This window comes from Caretta caretta, chromosome 15 (assembly GCF_965140235.1).
Source record: "Caretta caretta isolate rCarCar2 chromosome 15, rCarCar1.hap1, whole genome shotgun sequence".
In the NCBI taxonomy this organism is placed as follows: Eukaryota; Metazoa; Chordata; order Testudines; family Cheloniidae; genus Caretta; species Caretta caretta.
Window position 1 is genome coordinate 2,578,698 of NC_134220.1, and position 24,558 is coordinate 2,603,255.

The window sequence follows — 24,558 nt, forward strand, 5'->3', positions numbered from 1 at the left end:
ACTCCGCGCTGATTAGGCCTCAGCTGGAGTATTGTGTCCAGTTCTGGGTGCCACATTTCAGGAAAGATGTGGACAAATTGGAAAAAGGCCAGAAAAGAGCAACAAAAATGATTAAAGGTCTAGAAAACATGACCTCTGAGGGAAAATTGAAAAAACTGGGTTGGTTTAGTCTGGAGAAGAGAAGACTGAGAGGGGACATAACAGTTTTCATGGACATAAAAGGTTGTTACAAGGAAGAAGGTGAAAAATTGTTCCCGTTAACCTCTAAGGATAGGACAAGAAGCAATGGGCTTAATTTGGGGCAAGGATGGTTTAGGTTGGACATTAGGAAAAACTTCCTAACTGTCAGGGTGGTTACGCAGTGGAATAAAAGTGAGGTTGTTGAATCTCCGTCATTAGAGATTTTAAAGAGCAGGTTAGACAACTCCTATCAGGAATGGTCTAAATACCACTTAGTCCTGAAGGGGACTGGACTAGATGACCTATCACGGTCCCCTCCAGTCAGTCTATGATTCTATAATGCATGTATCCTCATAAGACCCCTGGGAGGCAAGAGGTTATCCCCATTGGGCAGATGGAAATTAAAGCCCAGAGAGAATAAGTGCCTTGCCCAAGGTCACACTGGAAGTCTGTGCCAGAGCAGGGATTTGAACCCAGGTCAAACTCCCATACTACTGCCCTAACCACTGGGCATTCCTGCTTTTCTTTGCACACAAGGCAGCGTTTGGATACATTTTTAGGGACAGTACACCAAACATCAGTCACATGCACCACAATCATACAGACACCCCCAGGTAAAAGGGGAAACAGCCCTGAAAAATAAACTTTCCTGGAGACATTCTCCCAGTCAGATCTGTTATCTTGGCATCTCTTCTAGGGTTTTATTAGCTGGGCCTTTTGCACAGAAACAGAACCTTTGCCATTCAAGATGTTACTTGCTCACCCTATTTATTTCCCTGGATGAGGTCATGACCCTCCCTTGTGACATCACAGTTGGCTCCTGTGATGTCACGAGCAGAGGACTGTGACTTCTGGTGTGTGTGTCGAGGGGGAATGCATCGCTGAGATACAGCGCTGTTGCCCATGGAAAGCCTTGGAAGAGGACTGCCCATGGTATGCCCAGCTGCCCCTGCCACAAAGGCATCATCCTGGCCCGGTTCCTTTGTCCCCGATAGCCTCCTTGCCCACCCTCTTTGCAGCCCCACACTGGATTCGGGGCCAGCTAACTGTAGCATTGAAGGCTCAGCAGCTCGCTCACTCCTCAGGCGGAAACCGTGGGGCTCTCTCAAAGGCAGAGGTAATTGCATAGCTTCATGCAGGGAACAAGGCCCTCCCCCCAAGCTTCTATAGGCTTTATAGTGCATCCGGCCCACAAACCACAGCTGCTGCATGGAAGCTCATCTCCATTCAGGGGAGCATGGGTGGGTTCTCCAAATTCCTGCAGGTCCCTGGGGAACCTACCTCCCACCTCCCCCCAGATCCAACTCCAGCCACAGCAACCATCCCTCAGCTCCAAGTGGATTGAAAAGAGCCTGCTGAGCAGTCTGGCTGGAGCATGGGGACAGGACAGCAATAGGTCAACTGCACCTCCTGTTCTGTGATCCCATCGGATGGCCCCGGGAAAGGAGGGCTGGGCTCGGCTGCTAGCACAGTCTGTGAGGCGCTCATTGGGGAAGGCACCGGAACGAAATGAACAGGAGTCACGAAAGGTTATGGCAAACAGGGCTCCTGGGGTTCCTTCCCAGCCCTGCCGCTGAGTGCTCTGAGCTTGGGCAAATCACTTCACCCACTTGACAGGGAAGATTGCGAGGCTAACATCACTGTCGAAGTGCTTCGAGATTCTAGTGCAACAACCACACAGCTGGGTCCTTAGTGGGGGCTGAAGCCTGGCCCTGTAGCACCAAAACTCAAAAACACTTGAGCTCCAGCCTCTCTAGCCCATCGAGTCTGGCAAGAGCAGGCTGGTATCCTCTTACGGGCTCCGGCTATTAGAAGGGGACAAAGATACAGGTGCCGACGCTGTCGGTGCTCCGGGGCTGCAGCACCCAGGGGGAAAAGATTGCGGTGCTGAGCACCCACCAGCAGCCCCCATCAGCTCCCCCGTCCCTTCCCTGGCGCCTCCTGTCAGCTGGGGGGCTCCGCCGATCAGTGCCTCCTCCTCCCTCCCACCCACCGCGATCTGCTGTTTCACAGCGTGCAGGAGGCTCTGGGGGGAGAGGAGGAGCGAGGATGCAGCATGCTGGGGGGAGCGGGAGGGGGAGGACTGGGGCGGGAAAAGGCAGGGCAGGGGTGGGGACTTGGGGGAAGGGGTGGAGTGGGGGTGGGGCCTGGGGCAGAGCCAGGGGTTGAGCACCACCTGGCACATTGGAAAGCCAGCGCCTGTGGACGACGACACATGTGGCCAGTATGTTGTGAGGGTGAAGGGTGCTAGAAGGCAAAGAGTCCATTCCCTAGGACTTCTTCACGCCGTGACGGTTTGTGGCTGAGCCCTTGTTTGCCTACAGAGGAATTCTCCCTGCCGACCCCTTTTCCCTTCAGCCCTCTGTGCCACTTTCTGACCTCATGCTCCGCCTCTGGAAACTGCTCCTCTACCCGCTTGTGCAGATGCTTGAAGGCCACCCTCGCGATAGGGGGGCACTTCTCCACCGAGCCAATGATGGACTCCATGATGTCACTCAGGTAGCCCTTCAGGAGCTCCTGGCTGCTCTCCCGCACCTGGGCCTTGGACAGGGAGCCCTTGAAGGAAATCCTCCTGGAGAGAAACCCAGAGAAACGCACATTAGTGACAAATCCACGTGAGCCTTTGCACTAGCTCTCTCGCACTGTTGCTTTTGTTGGCATATAATCAAAGCTACCCCTTGGGACATGGCCGTTCCGTGTCTTGGCCCGGTGGAAAACTCGTGCGGCAAATGGCAGGCTGAAAGGCTGCAATGTCAGATTTAGGTCCATTGCTTTTAAATGGAGGATTTTGCAGACTGGAATATTGAGGTGGCTACTGAAGTCAGCGCAGGGGCTCCTGGGCTATTCCACATCAAATGTCTCTCCTTGCTTTTTTTCGCCTTGCAGATTTTTGGATTAACGATGCATAACTCTCAGGTAGGGGAAAGTGGGGGAGGGGATAGTTGAGCATGGGGGAGGCAATTTGCAATTGTGGGATAAGCACATCAGCTGGATGCTTCAGCTAAAAAGATGATCAGCTCTGAAATAGTTAACAAGCTGGCATTTGGGTCACCCTGATTAGGTTTCAGTGTTAATGCCTGAAGGGAGCACCTGAGCTGCTATCTGAGAAAGTGGGTCTCAGGCTCCAGACTGAGGAGGGCAGCACTGCACCAGGTAGTCTTGGTTGGAAGATTTTCCTTGCAACAGTGTTTCCAGTGGTGCTGAGCACTCACAGCATGCATGCACACACTCGGCACCTCTGAAATTCAGGCTTTTCTTTAAAAAAAAAACCACTGTAGTCTTCTGGAGCCCACTGCTCTGGAAAGGGGGAATTCTGTGGACACAAAACACACCCAGCCTGGGTCTAAGAATTGGGCTCCCTGGCAGCCAGGTTCAAGCATGCAGCAGCTCCAAGGCCAGGAAACCCCTTTGTCTTGCTAGTGCCTAACATTTACAGCACAATGAGCTCCCAAAGCCAGTCCCAGCCCTGCAGCGTACACTCTGCAGTCCTGGTCAGAGTGACCCTTTGCTTAGAGCGAAGCTGGGCACTGTAAATCCTGGCTTCAGACTCAAAGGGCTTGCCTGGGCCTGCCTCATCTTCACGGTCCATTTTGAGAGTTCAAAGCAGGGATCCCCAGCAATTCCTGTCCCCAGAGGACTTTGCAGCTGGCCCCTCCTACCTGGCTAGCACATGGATCATCAGAAGCTATTTTGACCCTGAGAGGGAGCAAGACACCGGGCTAGGAGTCAGCCAGCAACTGACTCCAGATCTCCTGTGTGACTTTGGACAAATCAGTCCATCTTCTTGGCTAAGCTGGGGCAATCCTCTGTCTTGTCTGGGGGGCAGGGACTGTTGCCTCTCACTGTGTGTCTGGACATCTAAACCAATGGGGCCCCAAGCTCAGCTGGGACCACCAGCACGGCATTCAGCTTTGGGCTTCCTTGTCCCGGCCCACACCCAGATCAGCAAACTCCATCATGTCACTCATAGGCGCCGACTCCATCAGGGAAAATATGGTGGGTGCTCTTCACCCCCCGGCAGCCAAGCTCCCTGCCCCCCCACCTCACCTCGCCTCCACTTAATCCCCTGAGCACGCCATGTCTCTGCTTCTCCTCCCAGCACTCGCTGCTGCAAAACAGCTGTTTCGCGGTGTAACAAGCTCTGGGAGGGAGGGGGGAGGAGCGGGAACGTGGCACGCTCAGGGGAGGAGGCGGGAAAGAGGCAGGGCCAGGGTGAGGATTTGGGGAAGGGGTTGGAATAGGGGCAGGGAGGGGGGGAGTTGGAGCGGGGACTTTGGGGAAGGGGTTGGAATGGGGGCGGAGGCAGGGTGGGGTGGAGTCGGGGTGGGGAGGGTCAACCACCCACCGGTGCCAGCAGAAGTTGGCGCCTATGGTGTCACTGGCACAAGACTGTCATTGGTATGTGCCTTGCACATGTGGCTTTAAGTCCGTTCATACTGATGTCACTAAGAACGTAGTCTGGATACCCTAAGGGCCTTGTTCCTGAGCCCCCCAAGCCCACATCCCCACACAAACACCCTGCTGAGCGTGGCCAGCACAGCACAGAGATGGAGAATCACCATGGAGGAGCAACTCCCTCAAGACATAGTCCTTGTGCACCATTCGTCAAGGGCTAGTAGCCTCCTCTCTGCTCCAGCATCCCTGAGATGGTGTTGCTTAGCAACCAGCATGAGCTGTTTCTCTCCTGGGAATGGCCCTGTCTGGATTCCAGGGGAAATACTGGGAGGACTGGGCTGGCTTGTGGGGTTCCAGGAGAGCTGGGGTCGCACAGGGAAAGCCAAGCACGATGACTCCGGGTTTGGAGCCAGGAAGGCCAGCAGGGGTGGGGAAGCTGTAGGATCCCACTGGCTCAGGGGCAGTGAGACTGTTGGACCCAGGGGCTCCGTTCCCCTGCTAAGGTGGGCTCACCACACTGGGCAGATTGTGGGAGTCAGAATCTACAGACCCGCCGGTGCCCCTCGCCGGTGAAGAATTGCTCATGCACAGATGCAGTTTGTTATTCAAAATGCTCAGCCGCTCCCTCCACCGACTCTGGGCTCCTGGAAGCCACCCAGCATGCCGCAGGGTGAGAGGCTTAGACACTCCCCTGGGCAGGGGATGACTTTACTTATAGCTGATCAGTGCTTAGCACACCCTAAGTACCCACAATAACCCCCCTCCTGTGCCAGCCCCGGCCCCCTATGGCCATGGGGCTGGGTGAGTCCTCCCGTCATGACAGACATGTCTGGGAATAGGGCTAGGGGGCTGTTTTTATCAGGAGAATCATCCCCGATGACCCTGCAGTCAGTAGCCAGGAGCTCAGCCGGTGAGATCCTTGCCTCCCACTTAGGGCATGTGTTTGGCTGCTGCCCTGTGCTCTGCCCCAGGAAGGGGGCAAGCCTTCGCCTCTCCCCAGAAGCAGTTTTCCCTGGGCCAGGCGAGAAAAGCTAATTCGGTGATGCACTCAGCTCGCCAGAGACCCAGCTCCTTCCATGCCCCAGCAGCTTGCACCACCAGCTAGTCCCTGGCAGGCTCCTCGCATGGGCGCTGAGTCAATTCAGTGCTAGCCTGATGGCGCTGGAAAGCAGCAACTGCAGTTTACCCATGACCAGGTGCAGCAGAGGCAGGTGCAGGGCAAACTCCCACACACACTGCCTCACTCCCCCGGCCCAGCACGGGGGACTCCCATGTCCATGGCCCCTCTGAGGAGATGGCTGATCGGGGGCCAATTAGAGCTACCGATAATGGCTGAGGCCTGCCCTCTAGTGGCTGGGCTGAGCCTGCTTGCTCCTTTCGTACAGACCACTACGCTGCAGCTGAGCTGGGAAGGGCTGAGCCAGCAGCCCAGGGATGAAGGGAAGGCTGGGCAGAACCCAGCACCCATCTCCTCTCAGGGCAGAGCAGCACCCTGACAATGCCACACATGCTCCAGCCTGCTCAGAGCAGCCTTCCCCTCCGGAGAAATGCTGAACTCCCATGGCCAGCGCTCAGGGGCGGGAGCTGCTCTGGTCTATCTGGGCCACGTGGTCTTTGAGGAGATGAGCCCCTCCCGAGTTACCTGGGTGGCCCTCTGGGAGAAGGGGAGTTCATGCCACAGGCACTGGAGGGCAAAGGGTTAATTTCTTCTCCTTCCCCCTCCAATCTCAGCATAGCAGCAGAAGACCGGGGAGTGAGGTGACCTCAGAGTTGCAACCCAAGAGTCCATCACAATTCCCTGGATGGGGGGATGCTGCCCTGCCTGTGTGTATGGTCCCCGGAGGCTACTGGGTTATTTTCAGACTCACTTTTCTCTGCTTTAATTAGCACTGTTAAGTGGGAAAAATGAACCGTGAATTACAGCAGCTTCCATGTGTCACTGTTTTCCTGATTTGCCATTTCTAACTGGAATGCGCCCAACCCCCACCCACACCGGAGCCAGCGACACCGCTCGCACCTGTGCTCTCCTCTCAGCTACACCCGGCTCCCACATGCAGGCACCACGAGCATCCAAGGCAACTAGTTCCCCCAGTCCTCTCACTGCCGGACCCTTTGGCCTGACTGCTCATATGTCCCAGCACAGCCGCCCGGCGCCATCCCAGCCCCTTCGCTCTGCTCTGAGGTCCATACTTGCCCTAAGACTATGGCAGGAGCCCCTGGCCTAGAGCAACCAGGGTGCCTCCACCAGCCACACAACCAGTGGTTATCCTAACCTGATGCAGTGTGGCCCCCAGTCCCACACGCCAGGCCCCATAGCAGCACCAATCACAGCTCCCCTTGACAGATCATAGAACCATAGGATTGGAAGGGACCTTGAGAGGTCTTCTAGTCCAGTCCCCTACACTCATGGCAGGACTAAGTATCATCTAGACCAGGGGTTCTCAAACTGGGGGTCACGAGCTTATTACAGGGGGCGGTTGCGAGCTGTCAGCCTCCACCCCAAACCCCACTTTGCCTCTAGCATTTATAATGGTGTTAAATATATTTTTAAAATGTGGTTTTAATTTATAAGGTGGGTCGCACTCAGAGGCTTGCTGTGTGAAAGGGGTCACCAGTACAAACGTTTGAGAACCATTGATCTAGACCATTCCTGACAGGAGTTTGTCCAACTTGCTCTAAAAAATCTCCAATGATGGAGATTCCACAGCCTCCCTAGGCAATTTATTCCAGTCCTTAACCACCCTGACAGTTAGGAAGTTTTCCCTAATGTCCAGCCTAAACCTCCCTTACTGCAATTTAAGCCCATTGCTTCTTGTCCTATCCTCAGAGGTTAAGAAGAACAATTCTTCTTCCTCCTCCTTGTATCAACCTTTTATGTACTTGAAAACTGTTATCATGTCCCCTCTCAGTCTTCTCTTCTCCAGACTAAACAAACCCAATTTTTTTAAATCTTCCCTCATAGCTCATGTTTTCTAGACCTTTAATCATTTTTGTTGCTCTTCTCTGGACCTGCTCCAATTTGTCCACATCTTTACTGAAATGTGGCACCCAGAACTGGACATGATACTCCAGTTGAGGCCTAATCAGCGCAGAGTAGAGCAGAAGAATTACTTCTTGTGTCTTGCTTACAATACTCCTGCTAATACATCCCAGAATGATGTTTGCTTTTTTGCAACAGTGTTACACTGGTTTCAGAGTAACAGCCATGTTAGTCTGTATTCGCAAAAAGAAAAGGAGTACTTGTGGCACCTTAGAGACAAACCAATTTATCTGAGCATAAGCTTTCGTGAGCTACAGCTCACTTCATCGGATGCATACTGTGGAAAGTGTAGAAGATCTTTTTATATACACACAAAGCATGAAAAAATACCTCCTCCCACCCCACTCTCCTGCTGGTAATAGCTTATCTGAAGTGATCACTCTCCTTACAATGTGTATGATAATCAAGGTGGGCCATTTCCAGCACAAATCCAGGGTTTAACAAGAACGTCGGGGGGGGGGGGGGTAGGAAAAAACAAGGGGAAATAGGTTACCTGGAAATGGACCACCTTGATTATCATACACATTGTAAGGAGAGTGGTCACTTTAGATAAGCTATTACCAGCAGGAGAGTGGGTTTGTGTGTGGGGGGGGGGGGGTGAGAAAACCTGGATTTGTGCTGGAAATGGCCCAACTTGATTATCATACACATTGTAAGGAGAGTGATCACTTTAGATAAGCTATTACCAGCAGGAGAGTGGGGTGGGAGGAGGTATTTTTTCATACTTTGAGTGTTACACTGTTGACTCATATTTAGCTTGTGGTCCACTCACTGACCCCCAGATCCCTTTCTGCAGTACTCTTTCCTAGGCAGTCATTTCCCATTTTGTATGTGTGCAACTGACAACTCCTTCCTAAGTGGAGTACTTTGCATTTATCCTTATTGAATTTCATCCTATTTACTTCAGACCGTTTCTCAAGTTTGTCCAGATCATTTTGAATTTTAATCCTATCGTCCAAATTACTTGCAACCCCTCCCAGCTTGGTATCATCTGAAAACTTTGTAAGTGTACGCTCTATGCCATTATCTAAATCATTGATGAAGATATTGAACAGAACTGGACCCAGAACTGATCCCTGTGGATCCCTGTTATGCCCTTCCAGCATGACTGAACCACGGATAACTACTCCCTGGGAACAGTTTTCCAACCAGTTTTGCACCCACCTTATAGTAGCTCCATCTAGGTTGCATTTCCCTAGTTTGTTTGTGACAGTCATGCGAGACAGTATCAAAAGCTTTACTAAAGTCAAGATATACCAGGTCTACCACTTTCCCCCATCCAGAAGGCTTGTTACCATGCCAAAGAAAGCTATCAGATTGGTTTGACACAATTTGTTCTTGACAAATCCATGCTGACTGTTACTTATCACCTTATTATCTTCTAGATGATTGCAAATTGATTGCTCAATTATTTGCTCCATTATCTTTCCAGGTACAGAAACTAAGCTGACAGGTCTGTAATTCCCCAGGTTGTCCTTATTTCCCTTTTTATAGAATGGCACTATATTTGCCCTTTTCCAGTCCTCTGGAATCTCTCCCGTCTTCCATGACTTTTCAAAGATAATCGCTAATGGCTCAGATATCTCCTCAGTCAGCTCCTTGAGTATTCTAGGATGCATTTCATCAGGCCCTGGTGACTTGAAGACATCTAACTTGTCTAAGTAATTTTTAACTTGTTCTTTCCCTATTTTAGCCTCTGATACTACCTCATTTTCACTGGTATTCACTATGTTTGACGTCCAATCGCCACCAACCTTCTTGGTGAAAACCAAAACAAAGAAGTCATTAAGCACCTCTGCCATTTCCACATTTTTTGTTATTGTTTCCCCCACCCCCCACCCCGCATTGAGTAATGGGCCTACCCTTTCCTTGGTCTTCCTCTTGCTTCTAATGTATTTGTAGAATATTTTCTTGTTACCCTTTATGTCTCTAACTAGTTTGATCTCATTTTGTGCCTTGGCCTTTCTAATTTTGTCCCTACATACTTGTGTTATTTGTTTATATTCATCCTTTGTCATTTGACCTAGTTTCCACTTTTTGTAGGACTCTGTTTTGATTTTTGGATCATTGAAGATCTCCTGGTTAAGCCAGGGTGCTCTCTTGCCAGACTTCCTATCTTTCCTATGCAGTGGGATAGTTTGCTCTTGTGCCCTTAATAATGTCTCTTTGAAAAACGGCCAACTGTCTTCAATTGTTTTTCCCCTTAGACTTGCTTCCCATGGGATCTTACCTACCAACTCCCTGAGTTTGTTAAAGTCTGCCTTCTTGAAATCCAGTGACTTTACTTTGCTGTTCTCCCTCCCACCATTCCTTAGAACCATTTCATGATCACTTTCACTCAAGCTACCTTCCACTTTCAAATTCTCAACTAGTTCCTCCCTATTTGTCAAAATCAAATCTAGAACAGCCTCTCCCCTAGTAGCTTTCTCCACCTTCTGAAATAATAGATCCCTATGCTGGATTTGCTGCTTGGCATGCCCCAGGCTGGGGGACTCCAGTGGGCATGTGTGTGGGACAAGAGACACTGTGCATCAGCTAGAAGTGAGATGATAAAGGAGGGCATACACTGCAACCCGAGCCCACTGTGCTCCCATCTCAGCACAGGGAGCAGAGGACTCGCTGCTAACACAAATCCCAGCCCAGAAGGAGCTATTAAGCTCCTCCCTCCATCCAGGCCGACACTGGCATCAGGCTGCTCAGAGTGTGGCACTCACACTGATCGTCAGCATTGCAGTGAGGTATCATGTGCATCCCTAGCCCCTCGCGTTCTCAGAATGCAGCCTTGATCTAGACACTCAGCTCAGTCAAGAGAGAATGTCATTTACCAGGCAGGGTGCTGCCAGCACCCCAAGGCTTCCAGTGCCAGCTGGCACCTCACTGGGCAATGTCCTCATCTAGACCAGACCCAATTAGATGTGTGAGATTTACCTTTAGCAGTTTGCCTCTCCTGGGAGATCAGTTTTGTTTGGGGAAGGGCGAATTGGGGTTTCTCTCTGAGCAGCTAGTTCTTGCTATGGAAAAGTATCTGCAAACAACTTGGTTTGTGACATTAGCTATTTCCCCCTGAATGGATGGTGCTATGGGCAGATCCTGGTCTCAGCTCTGGCAACGTGGATACAGACCCACGCCGCTGCAGCCACTGGAGTCACTCCAGATTTATCCCAGCAGGCCCTGGCATGGATCCCTGCTGCTCTCACGCTCACCTGGTTCGGTTCAGCTCAATCTTACATGGATCCAACTCGACATACTTCTTTTCCTCAAAGATCCGGTTTATGATCGGCTTCAGGACCTCATGGAGATAGGGCATCCCTACCACCTGCAGAGACAGCAGAAAATGGATGAATGATGGAGGGGAGTGGAAGGGGATAAGAGAGAATGGGGGAAGCAAGAAGGAAGGAAGAGATCGGGAAGGGGAGAAGGAGGATAAAGGGAAGAAAGAAAGAAAGTATAAGTAGGGGCATAGCGAGCAGATCGAGGGACGTGATCGTTCCCCTCTATTCGACATTGGTGAGGCCTCATCTGGAGTACTGTGTCCAGTTTTGGGCCCCACGCTTCAAGAAGGATGTGGATAAATTAGAGAGAGTCCAGCGAAGGGCAACAAAAATGATTAGGGGTCTGGAACACATGAGTTATGAGGAGAGGCTGAGGGAGCTGGGATTGTTTAGCCTGCAGAAGAGAAGAATGAGGGGGGATTTGATAGCTGCTTTCAACTACCTGAAAGGGGGTTCCAAAGAGGATGGCTCTAGACTGTTCTCAATGGTAGCAGATGACAGAACGAGGAGTAATGGTCTCAAGTTGCAGTGGGGGAGGTTTAGATTGGATATTAGGAAAAACTTTTTCACTAAGAGGGTGGTGAAACACTGGAATGCGTTACCTAGGGAGGTGGTAGAATCTCCTTCCTTAGAGGTTTTTAAGGTCAGGCTTGACAAAGCCCTGCCTGGGATGATTTAACTGGGAATTGGTCCTGCTTCGAGCAGGGGGTTGGACTAGATGACCTTCTGGGGTCCCTTCCAACCCTTATATTCTATGATTCTATGATTCTATGATTCGAAAGAAAGAAAGAAAGAAAGAAAGAAAGAAAGAAAGAAAGAAAGAAAGAAAGAAAGAAAGAAAGAAAGAAAGGTCAGACTAATGGTCCTTCTAGCTCAGTGTCCTGTCTCTGACAATGGCATACCAGATGCTTCAGAGGGAGTGAACAAAACAGCATCTGGCAGCCAGAGGCTTAGGGATACCTGGAGCATAGGGTTGCGTTCCTGCCCATCTTGGCTAATAGCTATTGATGGATCTGGCCACGAACTTATGTCATTCTTTTTTTAATCCAGTTGCACTTCTGGCCTTCACTTTTGGCAGCAAGTTCCACGACTGACTGTGTGTTGTGTGAAGAAATACTTCCTTATGTTTGTTTTAAACTTGCTGCCTATTTATTTCAGTGGGTGACCCCTGGTTCTGGTGTTATGTGAAGGGGTAAATAACACTGCCCTATTTATTTTCTCCGCACCAGGCATGATTGTATCGCCCTCTGTCATAACCTCCCCTGGTCGGCTCTTTCTAAGCTAAACAGTTACACTTTTTTCTCTTTCATTGTGGGGAAGCCGTTCCACACCGCTAATCATTGTAGTGGCTCTTCTCTGAACCTTTTCCAATTCTAATATATCTTTGTTGCGATGGAGCGACCAGAATTACACACATCTTTCAAGGTGTGGGTGTACCAGGATTTATATAGTGGCATGATGATATTTTCTGTCTTATTATCTATCCCTTTAATGATTCCCAACATTCTGTTGGCTTTTTTGACGGCTGCTGCACACTGAGTGGATGTTTTCAGAGAACTATCCACGATGACTCCAAGATCTCTTGCTTGACTGCTAACAGCTAATTTAGAAAGGATGAACATACAGAGAGGAGAGATGAGGAGGAGAAATTGGAGAGTGCCACTCATTACAGGTTCTGCAACCCAAGGGACAAGCCCCAGGTTTGACCCTAACCTGCCTTCCAGGGGATTGTTGAAGCCTCACGTCACTTCCTAGCACCCCCTCTTGGAGCTGTAAGGAACGGTGCTTGCCATTCTCTGATGGAGAAAGCTGGTTGCAAGGGGATCCCTGGGGCACAGGAAAAAGGGGAAGCTAGGGCAGTAAATGCCACTGAAAGGGGTGCCACAGCTCTCTTTGTGAGCTGACCAGTAGGCCCAGCTGAGGATGACAGTGGGAAAGGAGAGAACAGCTTTCTCCTCGCTGCCAGAGAGGGGGTCTTTACAGTGAGAGAACGCTACTGATGCATGATGGGTACCTCACCAGGAAATCCTGGCCCCCGTAGTGCTCGCCGGCGATCAGCACTTTACACCCCTCCAAGAGTGGCCTGCCTAGCTCACCTCAGGGTAAAACAGCTTCTCCCGCCCCTTGCAGAGGTGGGTTTATTATGCTGATCTCCCCTCAGCAGAGAGCGTCTTCACCAGATGCACTGCCGTGGTGCAGCGGCACTGCTGCCGTGCTGCGTGTGTAGATAAGCCCTGAATAAACACTTCAGGGTATGTCTCCACTGGACATTTTGCCCATTAACCCCTGTGATCCTTGGGGTAAAGAACAAACCGGGATGAAACATGTGGGGTGATTTCACAAAGCTGTTAACTACCCCAAACTCATTGGCAATCAATTACCAGGAGACACAAGAGTCTAGTGAAGACAACCCCCAAAATTTAGCCCTTCTGGGGCTCTTCTCATGGCCAGTGCACACCCCTGGCAGATCAATATTAGCAGACAACCAGCTCCCTGTATCCACCGCCTATCCCACAGACAAGGACACAGAGAGATTTGCCTGAGGCCACCACAATTGGAATCTGAACTAGCCAGGAGTTCCTGGCTCCCAGCTCTGTGCTCGGACCAGCATGTCACTTTTCTCATGGTGTTATTTCACAGGCTACACAGGGAGGAGGATGGAAGAGGGGCCCTTAGCATGCTGAGGTATGGCACAGATCAGAGTTACTAACACCGGCTTTCCCGGAATTCACTGGGACACTCTCCACCACACTCACCTTCATAAACTGCTCCATGGATTTGGAGGCCAGGGAGTTGGAGCGGAAGAGTGTGTTCGGATCAGCTGGAAGCAAAGAAAATGGATTTATAACCCAGCCGGGACCTGTGCCACATTGCGTTTTCACAGTGCCTTTCACACAGCCTCCATCCCACATGGCATCAGCTAGACACAGCAGGGGGGTAGGTGCAAAGATGTTATCCAGTGACTCAGAGCCTTCAGCCCTATGGACAGCAGCACAGGGACTGAGAGACTGAGAGGTGCTAGCAGCAGGGAGCAGATGGGTCTCCAAGAAGAAGGGGTGGAGACAGGCAGGCTGCTTCAGGCAGCAGGAGCTGCAGGGAAGAAGGCGCTCACACCAGCAGAGAGAGAGAAGAGGTTGGGAGGGGAGGGAAGCATAGGACTGGGGAGTGCAGCTCAGGCGAGAGCAGGGGAGACATGCATGAGGATCCCAGCAGAGATGGAGCCATGTCACATGCAAGGGGGGCAGTGCCCTGGAAAGCCAGCAAGAAGTGAGGGGACAGCAAATGGAGACAAGAACCCTGCCGTGGTTCTTACTTTGGAAGGCTGGTCCCAGGGAAGAGAACCAGGGCCTTATCCCTGGTCACACTAAGGCCCTTGGACTCTGATAGTGTGAAGTGGGGAGGAAAGCCCGAGAACTCCCCTGCTTAAGTGACCTCCCTGGCCATCTAGGGTGGCGTAAGGGCTATGCAGAGCCCCACTCCTGGCATAGGGGTGTGAGCAGAGTGGCCAGTGCTGTGGCTATGCACTGGCTGCCACGCAAAGCAGGGTAAGTTAGAGCAGCCCTGAGATGGCTCTGAGTTGCACTGGGAGCTGGGTAGGCTCCAGAATACAGGGATCCCAAAGATAGCTTAAAGTCACCTTACCCCACCCTTCTATCCCTGCCCCAAGAGCAGGAAAGGCGTGACTGGGAATTTGGACTTTAATCTAGTCCATTCCCACCACAAGGGTTTCTCTAAATGGCCTCTCTCCCCACCACGTAGCCAGGCCGTGAGCTCAGTCCTGGGCAGACGCCAAGCGATTCACTGCATTGGTGCTGGAACTGGGCCAAGCCCAACCGAATTGCTTCCTCCCGTAGGTAGAGGCAAGCAGCCAGGAGCACGCCCCAGTCACTACGTCTGCTCTGAAAAGAAGCACTGCCCTTGGAGTAGCTCCCATGTTAGACCTGGTGGAACCAATACCACTGGTACCAGAGCCACGGACACCTTAGACACTGATCCCCACCAGTACCCAGGGCCCGGACACCTTACACACTGATCCCCACCAGTATCCAGGGCCCGCACACCTTAGACACTGATCCCCACCGGTATCCAGGGCCCGCACACCTTAGACACTGATCCCCACCGGTATCCAGGGCCCGCACACCTTACACACTGATCCCCACCGGTATCCGGGGCCCGCACACCTTACACACTGATCCCCACCGGTATCCGGGGCCCACACACCTTACACACTGATCCCCACCGGTATCCGGGGCCCGGACACCTTACACACTGATCCCCACTGGTACCCGGGGCCCGGACACCTTAGACACTGATCCCCATCGGTATCCAGGGCCAGGACACCTTAGACACTGATCCCCATCGGTATCCAGGGCCCGCACACCTTACACACTGATCCCCACCGGTATCCAGGGCTAGGGTACCTTAGACACTGATCCCCACCGGTATCCAGGGGCAGGACACCTTAGACACTGATCCCCACTGGTATCCGGGGCAGAGTACCTTAGACACTGATCCTATCCAGGGCCAGGGCACTTTAGACACTGATCCCCAATGCTATCCTGGGGCACGGTTATCTAGATACTAATACCCCGTGGTACCCATACTCCCTGGTACCTATTGCCATGGGTACCAATGCTCACTGGTACTAGGGTCACGGGATGTTGCAGATTTTCCCCTATGAGTGTTCACAAAGTGACAGGGGAACTTTCACCCAATGTGGCTCCAGACATACAGTTCTGATCTCGATCACAAACCCTGCAAAGCTCAGTGGTGCTGGGATGTAGAGTTTGGTCCAGCCCATTACAGAGAAAGGACAATCATTACATGCGGAACCAGATTTCAAATACCTGGGGGTGAAGTCATCATAATTCTTATTTGTTTTATGCTGGGGCCTAAAGACCCTGGCTGAGCTCGGAACCATTCTGTGCTAGGTGCTGTACAGACACAGAATGGGACAGAGTCCCTGTGTCCCACTGTAAATAGACAAGACATGCAAAGGGTGGGAGGGGAAACTGAGGCATGGCAAGGGGCAGTGACTTGCCCAAAGGCAGACAGTAGGTCCATGGCAGAATCAGGAACAGAATCCAGGTCTCCTGTCTCCCAATCCAGTGATCTATCCACTAGGCCACACTGTGTCCCATGGTGCCATCTACCATGCTTGTCTCACATGCAGCTGCTCCTAATGAGTGGGGAGGAGTTTGTTTCCACACATATTGACCCTTCGCTCTCCTTGCCCCATTAAGTTTCAATGGGGAGACCTAGCTCCTATGCTCCGGCCCAAACCTGCCTATTTCCAGCTCCCAAATGTTGCCAAGTGTCAGAACCCAGGTTTGATCAGAGCATTTCTGGCCCATATTCCATTTTTCTGCCACCCCCTGCCTCCAAACCAGGCAGCCTGGGGTTTTCATGGAAACACAATGGTATATTCGTACCAAAAGAAGGATGCTACGGTGAGGAGAGGAGCCAATCATGAAGTTATGACAGGAAACCAGGTGACTGGCTCCGAGTTTGAAGCAAGGTCTATTCGTGACCTGGAACAGTTGGAAGGGGGCAGGAGGTCTTGGTAGCTGCCCCCTCACTCCCCCGCCTGCCATGTGACTACAGACTTGAGATCAGGAGCGGGAGAATGGGAAGCAAGCCCCGCCCTTTGGAAATAGAGGAGTGGGAGTTCCTGCCCCCCTTCCTTTGTGGGTCCCAAGGCCAGGCTGAATTCAAAAGCTTGCCTTGGTGTCAGAGGATGGGCTCACTTCAGATGGTCCTCCCTTGGAATCACAAGCAAAAGACCTAAGAGATGAGTGCCCAGGGAAATGCACAGGGGCGTGGCATGGAGGCAGGTACCAATGTCAGCTGGTAGCTAAGGTCACAAGGGCCAGGTACTGATACCTGCTGGTAGCTAGGGCCACAGGTACCAATGCTGACTGGGACTAGTGTCACAGGTACCTAGGTATCGATACTAACTGGTACCTGGGTGCTAGGTAAGGTGTGGAAATGGGCTCAATGGGTATTCAATTAACTCCTCCCTCCCCCGGATTTTCCTGGTCTAGGTGTGGCACAAGAGAATCCCCACCCCCACCCCGAACACCAGGCAAGCAGCAGCGAGTTCCCTCCATATGGAGCACCCCAGATCACTTTGGGAACTCCCTCAGTCCAGGCCCTGGCACTCCACAGTGATGCCCAGTGCCATGAGGTTTGGCAGTGATAAGCAGCCCGTGGGGAAGGTACTGGGCCAGGCTCTCGCCACCAGGCCTGTGGGGCAGCACTTACTGGTCTTGGCCACCTCCCGCAGGTTGAGGTAGTCCAGGAAGGGCACCGCCAGGCCCTGTCCCAGGAAGATCTTCACCAGCTTCGTGGCCACGTCCTGCCGGCTCTCCACTGAGCTGATCTCCTCCAGCAAGGCCAGCGGGCTGACGTCCTCCTCCTGCCGCACAGCAGGGCAGCGATGCTGTCTGGCCAGCATGCGTCTGCCCCATCCAGGGAGACCCTCAGAGCCCCCGCACCAGAGCCCCCTCTGCCCCACACCGACAAGGGCCTCTATGCCCTCCATCCCCAGAGCTCTCTCTGCCCCACACCGAGTGGGGCCCCTCTGCCCCACACAGGGAGATCCTCTCTTCCCCAAGGACCTGCTGTGCCCCCACACACCAGGAGGGTCCATCTCTGACCCCCATCCCCGGAGGAAGCTTTCAGACAGATGTGGGGTGCAGCGGGGATGGAAGCTGACAGGCCATTTGGATCGCGCGGCCAGGCTGACCCTGCAGAACCACAAGCTCAGCTGAGCACCCAGCCCCTTCCCCAGCTCCGTGACCCTCTGTAGCATAGCCAGTCCCTTGCCCCCAAGGCCCTGGACAGGACCCTGTCTATGGCTCCAGCCTGGGCTCCTCCTCCTCCCGGCACCCCCTCCACCTTCCCCTGGGACGAGCGCCCGCCTGCTGCCAGCTAACGTCTGCCCCTCCTGAAACTGTCTCCTGCCCCCAGCAGCGCTCTCCCTACCTCCCTCAGCTTGCAGGGCAGGGCAGAGGGCACATCTCACCCTGGCCGGGTAGCCCTGGGTGAGGCCAAGGTGCTAGAGGTATATGGTCCCGATGCTTCCTACTGGCTTCCGGGAAGCCCAGCCTCAAGCCAGCAACAGGCTCCATCACCCCAGTGTAGAGGCCAGGCAAGGCCAGTGCGAGGCACCCAGCAGCCTGGAAGCTGGCTGCCCAGTGGACAGCTGCAGAGCCAGGGCTGAAGCCTGTTGCTGGCAGGACACAGGGTAGTGGCTTGAGGAGCCCTCCCAGGGGTGTGCCACTGTTACCCCTGCACTGCACGGCCCCTAGGGCTGGGCTGGGCTTGTTTGCAACCGTCCAAAGCACTGAGCCTGCACCTGGCCCAAGGAGGGCTGTCTGCTGTACTCGGCACCTGGGCGTGCCCCCGGAGCCCAGCCACAAGGGCTGGAGCCTGCAGAGTGAACCCAGGCCCGGGAGCACCTAGGGCTCTGGCTGCGAAGCCTGCAGCATGCAGCCTGCACTACCAGCAGGCTAGAGGGGACTGGCACATCGGAGAGCACACAGCCACCCCCAGGCTGCCCCGCTCACTAGCTGGCTGCTGCATCACCACGTGACCCCCAGCCCCAGAGTGGTGTGGTGACTCTCCAGAAGTGGGGCCAGCAGGGCACAGAGGGGGCCAGCGGAATCAGAACAGCCCTGTGGAGAAATCGTGGCTGGGGGCAAGCGCAGGACAGGAAAAGGAAGGTAGCTAAGACTCACTGCCACTGGCTATTGAACCTTGTGCATGATCACGGTTGTCCTAACAACAATAGCCAACCCATGAACCAGATCCCGGCCCCCCTTGCTCACCCTGACGGCCCCCAAGTCGCAACAGGCCCTGGTCAGAGGCAGTGACATGCAGCCGGTGACCAGAGCTGCCTGCCACTGCGGCTTCAGTGACACTACAAAACTTCGCGTGCACAAACATACAAGCACACGTCCATATCCACGTGCAAACACACAGCTGCACGCACGTCTGCATGCACGTACACACACACACACGTCTGCACACACACGTTTGCACACACGTACAGGCTTGGGGACAGCTGCTCTCTGCTTTAATCTTCATTCAGATTAACACGCCCGTTGGGTGCTACCCCACTCCTGCAGAGCCATCAGGCAGTGCTGGTGAGTGGCTCTGTGCTACCAGGGCTCCACAGGGATGACAAGGGACAGATCGTTGCAGGCCCCAGGCGGCTGGGAGATGAAGTGCAGGCTAAGGAGGAAATGCTGCAGGCCTGCAGGACAGAGGCGCTGCTATAGAGGGGTCAGCCAGCAACTGCTGGGTAGGGTGACCAAGTGTCCGGTTTTCGCCCGGAACACCTGCTTGAAAAGGGACCCTGGCGGCTCCGGTCAGCACCGCCGACCGGGCTGTTAAAAGTCCAGATGGCGGTGCTGCCCGGCGAAGGCAGGCTACTCCCTACCTGTCCTGGGCCTAAGAAGTGGCCAACAGGTCCGGCTCCTAGGCGGCGGGCCATGGGGCGCCGCATGCTGCCTAAGCCCTGGCTCCACACTGGTGCCTGGGGGTGAGAGCAGTGCGTGCCGCAGAGCTTCCTGCCCCCACACCTCCTGCCTAGGAGCTGGACCTGCTGGCCGCTTCTGGGGTGCAGCACGGAGCCAGGACAAGCAGGCAGCCTGCTTTAGCCCCTCTGCGCTGCTGACTGGGATTCTGCCCAAGTGGGGGAGGGATAGCTCAGTGGTTTGAGCCTTGGCCTGCTAAACCCAGGGTTGCGAGTTCAATCCTTGAGGGGGCCATTTAGGGATATGGGGCAAAAATTGGGGATTGGTCCTGCTTTGAGCAGGTGGTTGGACTAGATGACCTCCTGAGGTCCCTTCCAACCCTGATATTCTATGATTCTAAGCCCCTGAGCCCTCCCAGCACCCCAAACCCCTCATCCTTGGTCCACCCCAGAGCCCATACCCCCAGCCCAGATCCCATACTCCCTCCTGCACCCCAACCCCCAGCCCTGATTTCCCCCAAACCTGGAGCCCCCTCCTCCACTCCAGAGCCCACACTCCCAGCCCAGAGCCCCCCCAACCCTGAACCCCTCATACCCGGCCCCACCCCAGAGCCCTCACCCCCTCCCACACCCCAACCCCCTGCCTCAACCCACAGCCCCCTCCCACACTCTGAATTCCTCAGCCCCACCCCCCTGCCTGGAGCCCCTCCTGTACCCCAAACTCTTCATCCCCGGCCCCACCCCAGAACCCGCATCCCCAGCTGGAGCCCTCACCCCCTCCCGCAACCCAACTCCCTGCCCCAGCCCGGAGCCCCCTCCTGTACCCTGAACCCCTCATTTCTGGCCCCACCCCAGAGCCTGCACCCCCATTTAGAGCTCTTACCCCCTCCTGCACCCAACCCCCTGCCCCAGCCCAGTGAAAGTGAGTGAGGGTGGGGGAGAGCAAGCCACCAAGGGAGGGGGAATGTAGTGAGCGGGGGGGCCCTCGGGGAAGTGGGGACTAGGGTGTTTGGTTTTGTGCGATTAGAAAGTTGGCAACCCTACTGCTGGGGCACAAACACTGCAGTAGCACGGAACTGTTCAGATCCCCCTGGTGGCATGAGTGAGGGGCCTGGGAACTAGAAAGCAAACTGAGGATGCCCACGGCTTCCCTTCCTCCCTTCCATCTCCCCCACCCCCCATTCCCCTCCTTCCCGCATCTCCCCCATCCCATCCTTCCCATCCCCCCCCCCCCCCGCCCCCCGTGTGTGCTGTCTGCATGTGGCTTGGACGCAGACACAGTCAGGTGGCCATGCACAATGAGCTAGGCGGGCTGGTACCCACCTCAGCAGGGCACAGGATGGATTCCACCAGGAGCTCAATCAGGGGCTGGTAGTACATGGAGGGCAGGATCCTGTCCTCAGCCAGTCGGACTCTCAGCCGCAGAGCCCCCAGCTTTCCTCTGCAATGACACCCGAGACACCACCCATATGGGCAAGCGTGCGTGGAATGAGTGCAAACCAGCACATGGGAGCCGGTATGTGCAACCTGGTTCTAGCCAGCTCAGCCCGCCAGCACAGCAACCAGAATCTACACCCAGTACCAACAAAAACCCAGAGCCAAGAACTCTCAAGATGAGCCTGATCCCCTCTGTCCTTAACTGCTCCCCCTCTGCTCCTCACCTTTCCTTCCAGCCCAATGGCATGGGGTAAAACCTCAGCCTTCACTGGGCTTGGGCTGTGCCGATTGCTATCAGCGCCCTGCCCAGCACCACCCCGTGGCACTGGTGTGTTTCCACCAGTGGAAGAACATAGTCCTGTCCCACCACTGCTCTGCCTCGGCACGGGCTCTGTGGGTGAATCATGCTGGCGTCAGTGCATCCAGCGACCTTTCCATTCATCTGGCCAAGCCTTTCAAGCTCCCATTTCAAGGCAGGATGAATGGCAATAAGGAGAGAGGTCACCCAGAGCTGGACTATTTCAGCACCTTACAGAGGATCCCCTCTGCTGCCCCAGTGGCTCTTGTGCCTGATCCACTCCCAGACTCAAAGCCCCCACAGGCTTCTCTTAGAGCACACGCGGGGCCCCGCTCATGTGCTGGGAGGGAAGCGAGAGCTCAGTGGGGTTCAGAGCCCCAGCACCCTAGTTCCGGGCACTTTGCTTTTGTGTTAATAGAGCCCAAGGGACCAGGGCAGGAAATAAAATGCCCATATTAACTCCAATTAAAGACATCCTCTTAACCCCTTCAGCACCCTGCAGATGTTCAGTGCACATACGGGAAAGTGGCAAGGGGTGACCTGGTGGATGAACAAACCCCTCCCGACTGCCTTTGAGGAAGGGCAGCATCACTAGACCTCATTTTTCAGTTGGGGAAACTGAGACACAGAGCAGGGGCCTGCCTCACCCAAGGTGAGCATGCAAATCAATGGCAGAGCTGGGATAAGCACTAGATACACCACCCCCCATGTCGGAAATGGAACCCAGGAGTCCTGACTCCCAAAGCCCTGGTGTAACCACAGTTCCATGCTCCTCTCCCAGAGCTGGGATTCAAAGCCAGGCTCACTCCTTCTCGTCCCCCCAGGGGTTAATGATGGCCCCTAGCTCAAGGCTGACTGTTTACCCAGCATCCTCCTCAGCAGTGGGGAAGGGCAGGAGCCTGAACCAGCCTTTGGCAGGGGACCTCTGAAGAGCGTCCAGAGAGAACTCAACCTGTGTGGGATACAAAGAGAGGGACAGTAAGGGGACAGGAGCTGACAGCAGGGGGCAGTACTGCAGTGTTCGGGGGAGCCTCTTCCCATTGTCCCAGCCCTTGGCGATATAGGGGGAAAACTCAAGCCCTCACATTAGCTGCCAGTGTGGTTCATCCCCAGGCTGTTTCCCTGCCAGACTCTTAGAGCACTTCCAGCTTCACACTGCAGTAGCTCTGCCCCGGGACCCCTGCGGCGTCCTCCAGCCCCAGGACCCCTGGGGAGCCGGCGTGCTCCAGCCCCAGGACCCCTGGGGAGCCAGCGTGCTCCAGGCCTGGAAGCAGGAGGCTGAATGGATTCCACCCTCCACTTCAACTCCCTCTGCCCCACAGCACCAAAACAGGGGACCCCCAAATTAAAATGGGGCTTGTTTACCTGGTCAGGCCTGCAGATCTCCCTGCAGTGGATCCTGGGGCTGAAGGGACCTAAACCCAAGCAAGACGCACAGTAGGGCCCAGACATGGGCCGAGGGCTCCCCACCGAGCACCAGGCTTTACACCTGTCGTCATTTTTAAATTGCTTCCCTAGCTGAGCTGGTCAGATACCTAGAAACCATTGCTGCCATCAGCAAACTACTCCATGCCCCTTGGAGTTGGTCTACACTGCAGTTAGACCCCCGCCCCTGGCAGCTGTGATGGATCCCTTAGCCTCTTTGGGGGCCCAGGCACTAGATGGGGGAGGAGGGCAGGGGCACCCACAAGCGCAAACACACGCACCAAGAACAGTTGCAAAACCTTTTCCTTTCACAAAGATGTTAAGCCCTGTGACGTTATTGACATAAACTATAACCGTATAGATCATTGGTGCAACCATTGGTATATATTTGCAGCAAAAAGGGTAAAAAGGTTGTCATGTAAGGTGTCTATGGAAAGGTTATGATTTGCTGATTATGATTATGCTATCTGTATTGGTGTGTCATGTTTGTAGTTGAAGTTATGAATATTGGCTATGTACTTGTATATCAATGTGTTTTGATTCTAAGTAGCCTCAGTGAAGCATTTGGTCAGCTTCTTGAGAAGGGACTAGTCTCAGTAAGTGCCCAGTCAAGAAACACTGAACTGACAATGGACTTTGGCAGACTCCACGTCTGAGCTGTCCTGGGAACGTTCAAACTAACATGTAAACAATGGCATTGGCCTGTAAAGAACGGAGTCATGCACGGACATGTGACTTGCCCATGTGACTCCAAACTCCATCTTGCTGTGATCTTGCACAGGAGAATCAAGGGATTTCCACCCACAAGAGAAAGCCTAGCTCCTCCATCTTGCCTTTAGTCCTGATTCTTGCCTCTGGAGGGACTTTGCTACAAACTGAAGCTCTAAACAAAGGACTGAATGACCCATCCCACCTGTGGATGTTCTCCAGAGACTGGACTTGAACCTGCAGTTTATTCCATCACTGCTACAAACCTGAACCAAGAACTTTGTCATCACTGTATGTCATTGATTCCATTTAACCATTTCTAGCTCTCATCTCTATCTTTTTCCTTTTATGAATAAACCTTTAGATTTTAGATTCTAAAGGATTGGCAACAGCATGATTTGTGGGTAAGATCTGATTTGTATATTGACCGGGGTCTGGGGCTTGGTCTTTTGGGATCGAGAGAACCTTTTTCCTTTTACTGGGGTATTGGTTTTCATAACCATTCATCCACCTAACAAGTGGCACTGGTGGAGATACTGGGAAACTGGAGTGTCTAAGGGAATTGCTTGAGTGACTTGTGGTTAGCCAGTGGGATAAAACCAAAGTCCTCTGTCTGGCTGGTTTGGTTTGCCTTGGTGTGCAAAGGAACCCCAGCCTTGGGCTGTGACTGCCCTGCTCTGAGCAATTTGTCCTGAATTGACACTCTCAGAAGTGTCCCACCAAAAGCAGGATCATTACAAGCCCTCTCTCCCCACTTGCTTGGCCTGACTCTTCTGACAGGAGGCTGGCCCAAGTCCTGCTGAGCCACCCCCGGTGGAATAGCAATCAGACAGATTCTGCTTCCCTGGCAGACAGAACCGCGATGACATGGGGATCAAGTGAACTGAGCAGCAGTTTCAGGTCCCAGCTGCCGGCTTGTTCTGGCTTGGGTCAGGACAGAGCATTACGTACCCTACAGAGATCTCCAAGCTGTACCCTTCGCCCTCCATGATTCATGAGCATTTTCCTCTCTCTCTGGCCTCTTCTCCTTGGAATTGATTCAGTCACACTAAGGTCCCTTGTGCCACTCTGGCAGACTACATAGTGCATGGGGAGGGCGCCAGAGATGCCCCCTTGCTGAAGCAGAACTGGTACGTGTGACCTACATGAGCCTGCTCTCAGCCCACGGGCACAAGGGCAGATCCGGGCTGGAGCCAGCGCTGCTCTCCAGCTATTCAGAGCCCACAGGGAGGGGGCATGGAAAGCAAAGCATGAGCTACAGCAGCCCTGGGACCATGTTAATTTACACCAGAGGCCAGCAGAATCCAGCGAGTGCAAGGGG

The 24,558-nt window shown here is 53.7% G+C and overlaps 1 protein-coding gene across 3 annotated transcripts in view; it reads right to left on the reverse strand.

Moving 5' to 3' along the window:
• Positions 1 to 24,558, reverse strand: part of RASAL1 (RAS protein activator like 1) — a 111,317-nt gene that overhangs the window by 35,016 nt on the left and 51,743 nt on the right. For all 3 annotated transcript variants that reach the window (XM_048822240.2, XM_048822241.2, XM_075120167.1), the window contains 6 exons: positions 21,968 to 22,056; positions 20,693 to 20,810; positions 17,152 to 17,305; positions 13,644 to 13,708; positions 10,819 to 10,931; positions 2,560 to 2,752 (listed from right to left, as the gene is read on the reverse strand). In XM_048822240.2, the coding sequence (XP_048678197.2) occupies positions 2,560 to 2,752; positions 10,819 to 10,931; positions 13,644 to 13,708; positions 17,152 to 17,305; positions 20,693 to 20,810; positions 21,968 to 22,056 (732 nt within the window). The remainder of the gene's footprint in view (positions 1 to 2,559; positions 2,753 to 10,818; positions 10,932 to 13,643; positions 13,709 to 17,151; positions 17,306 to 20,692; positions 20,811 to 21,967; positions 22,057 to 24,558) is intronic.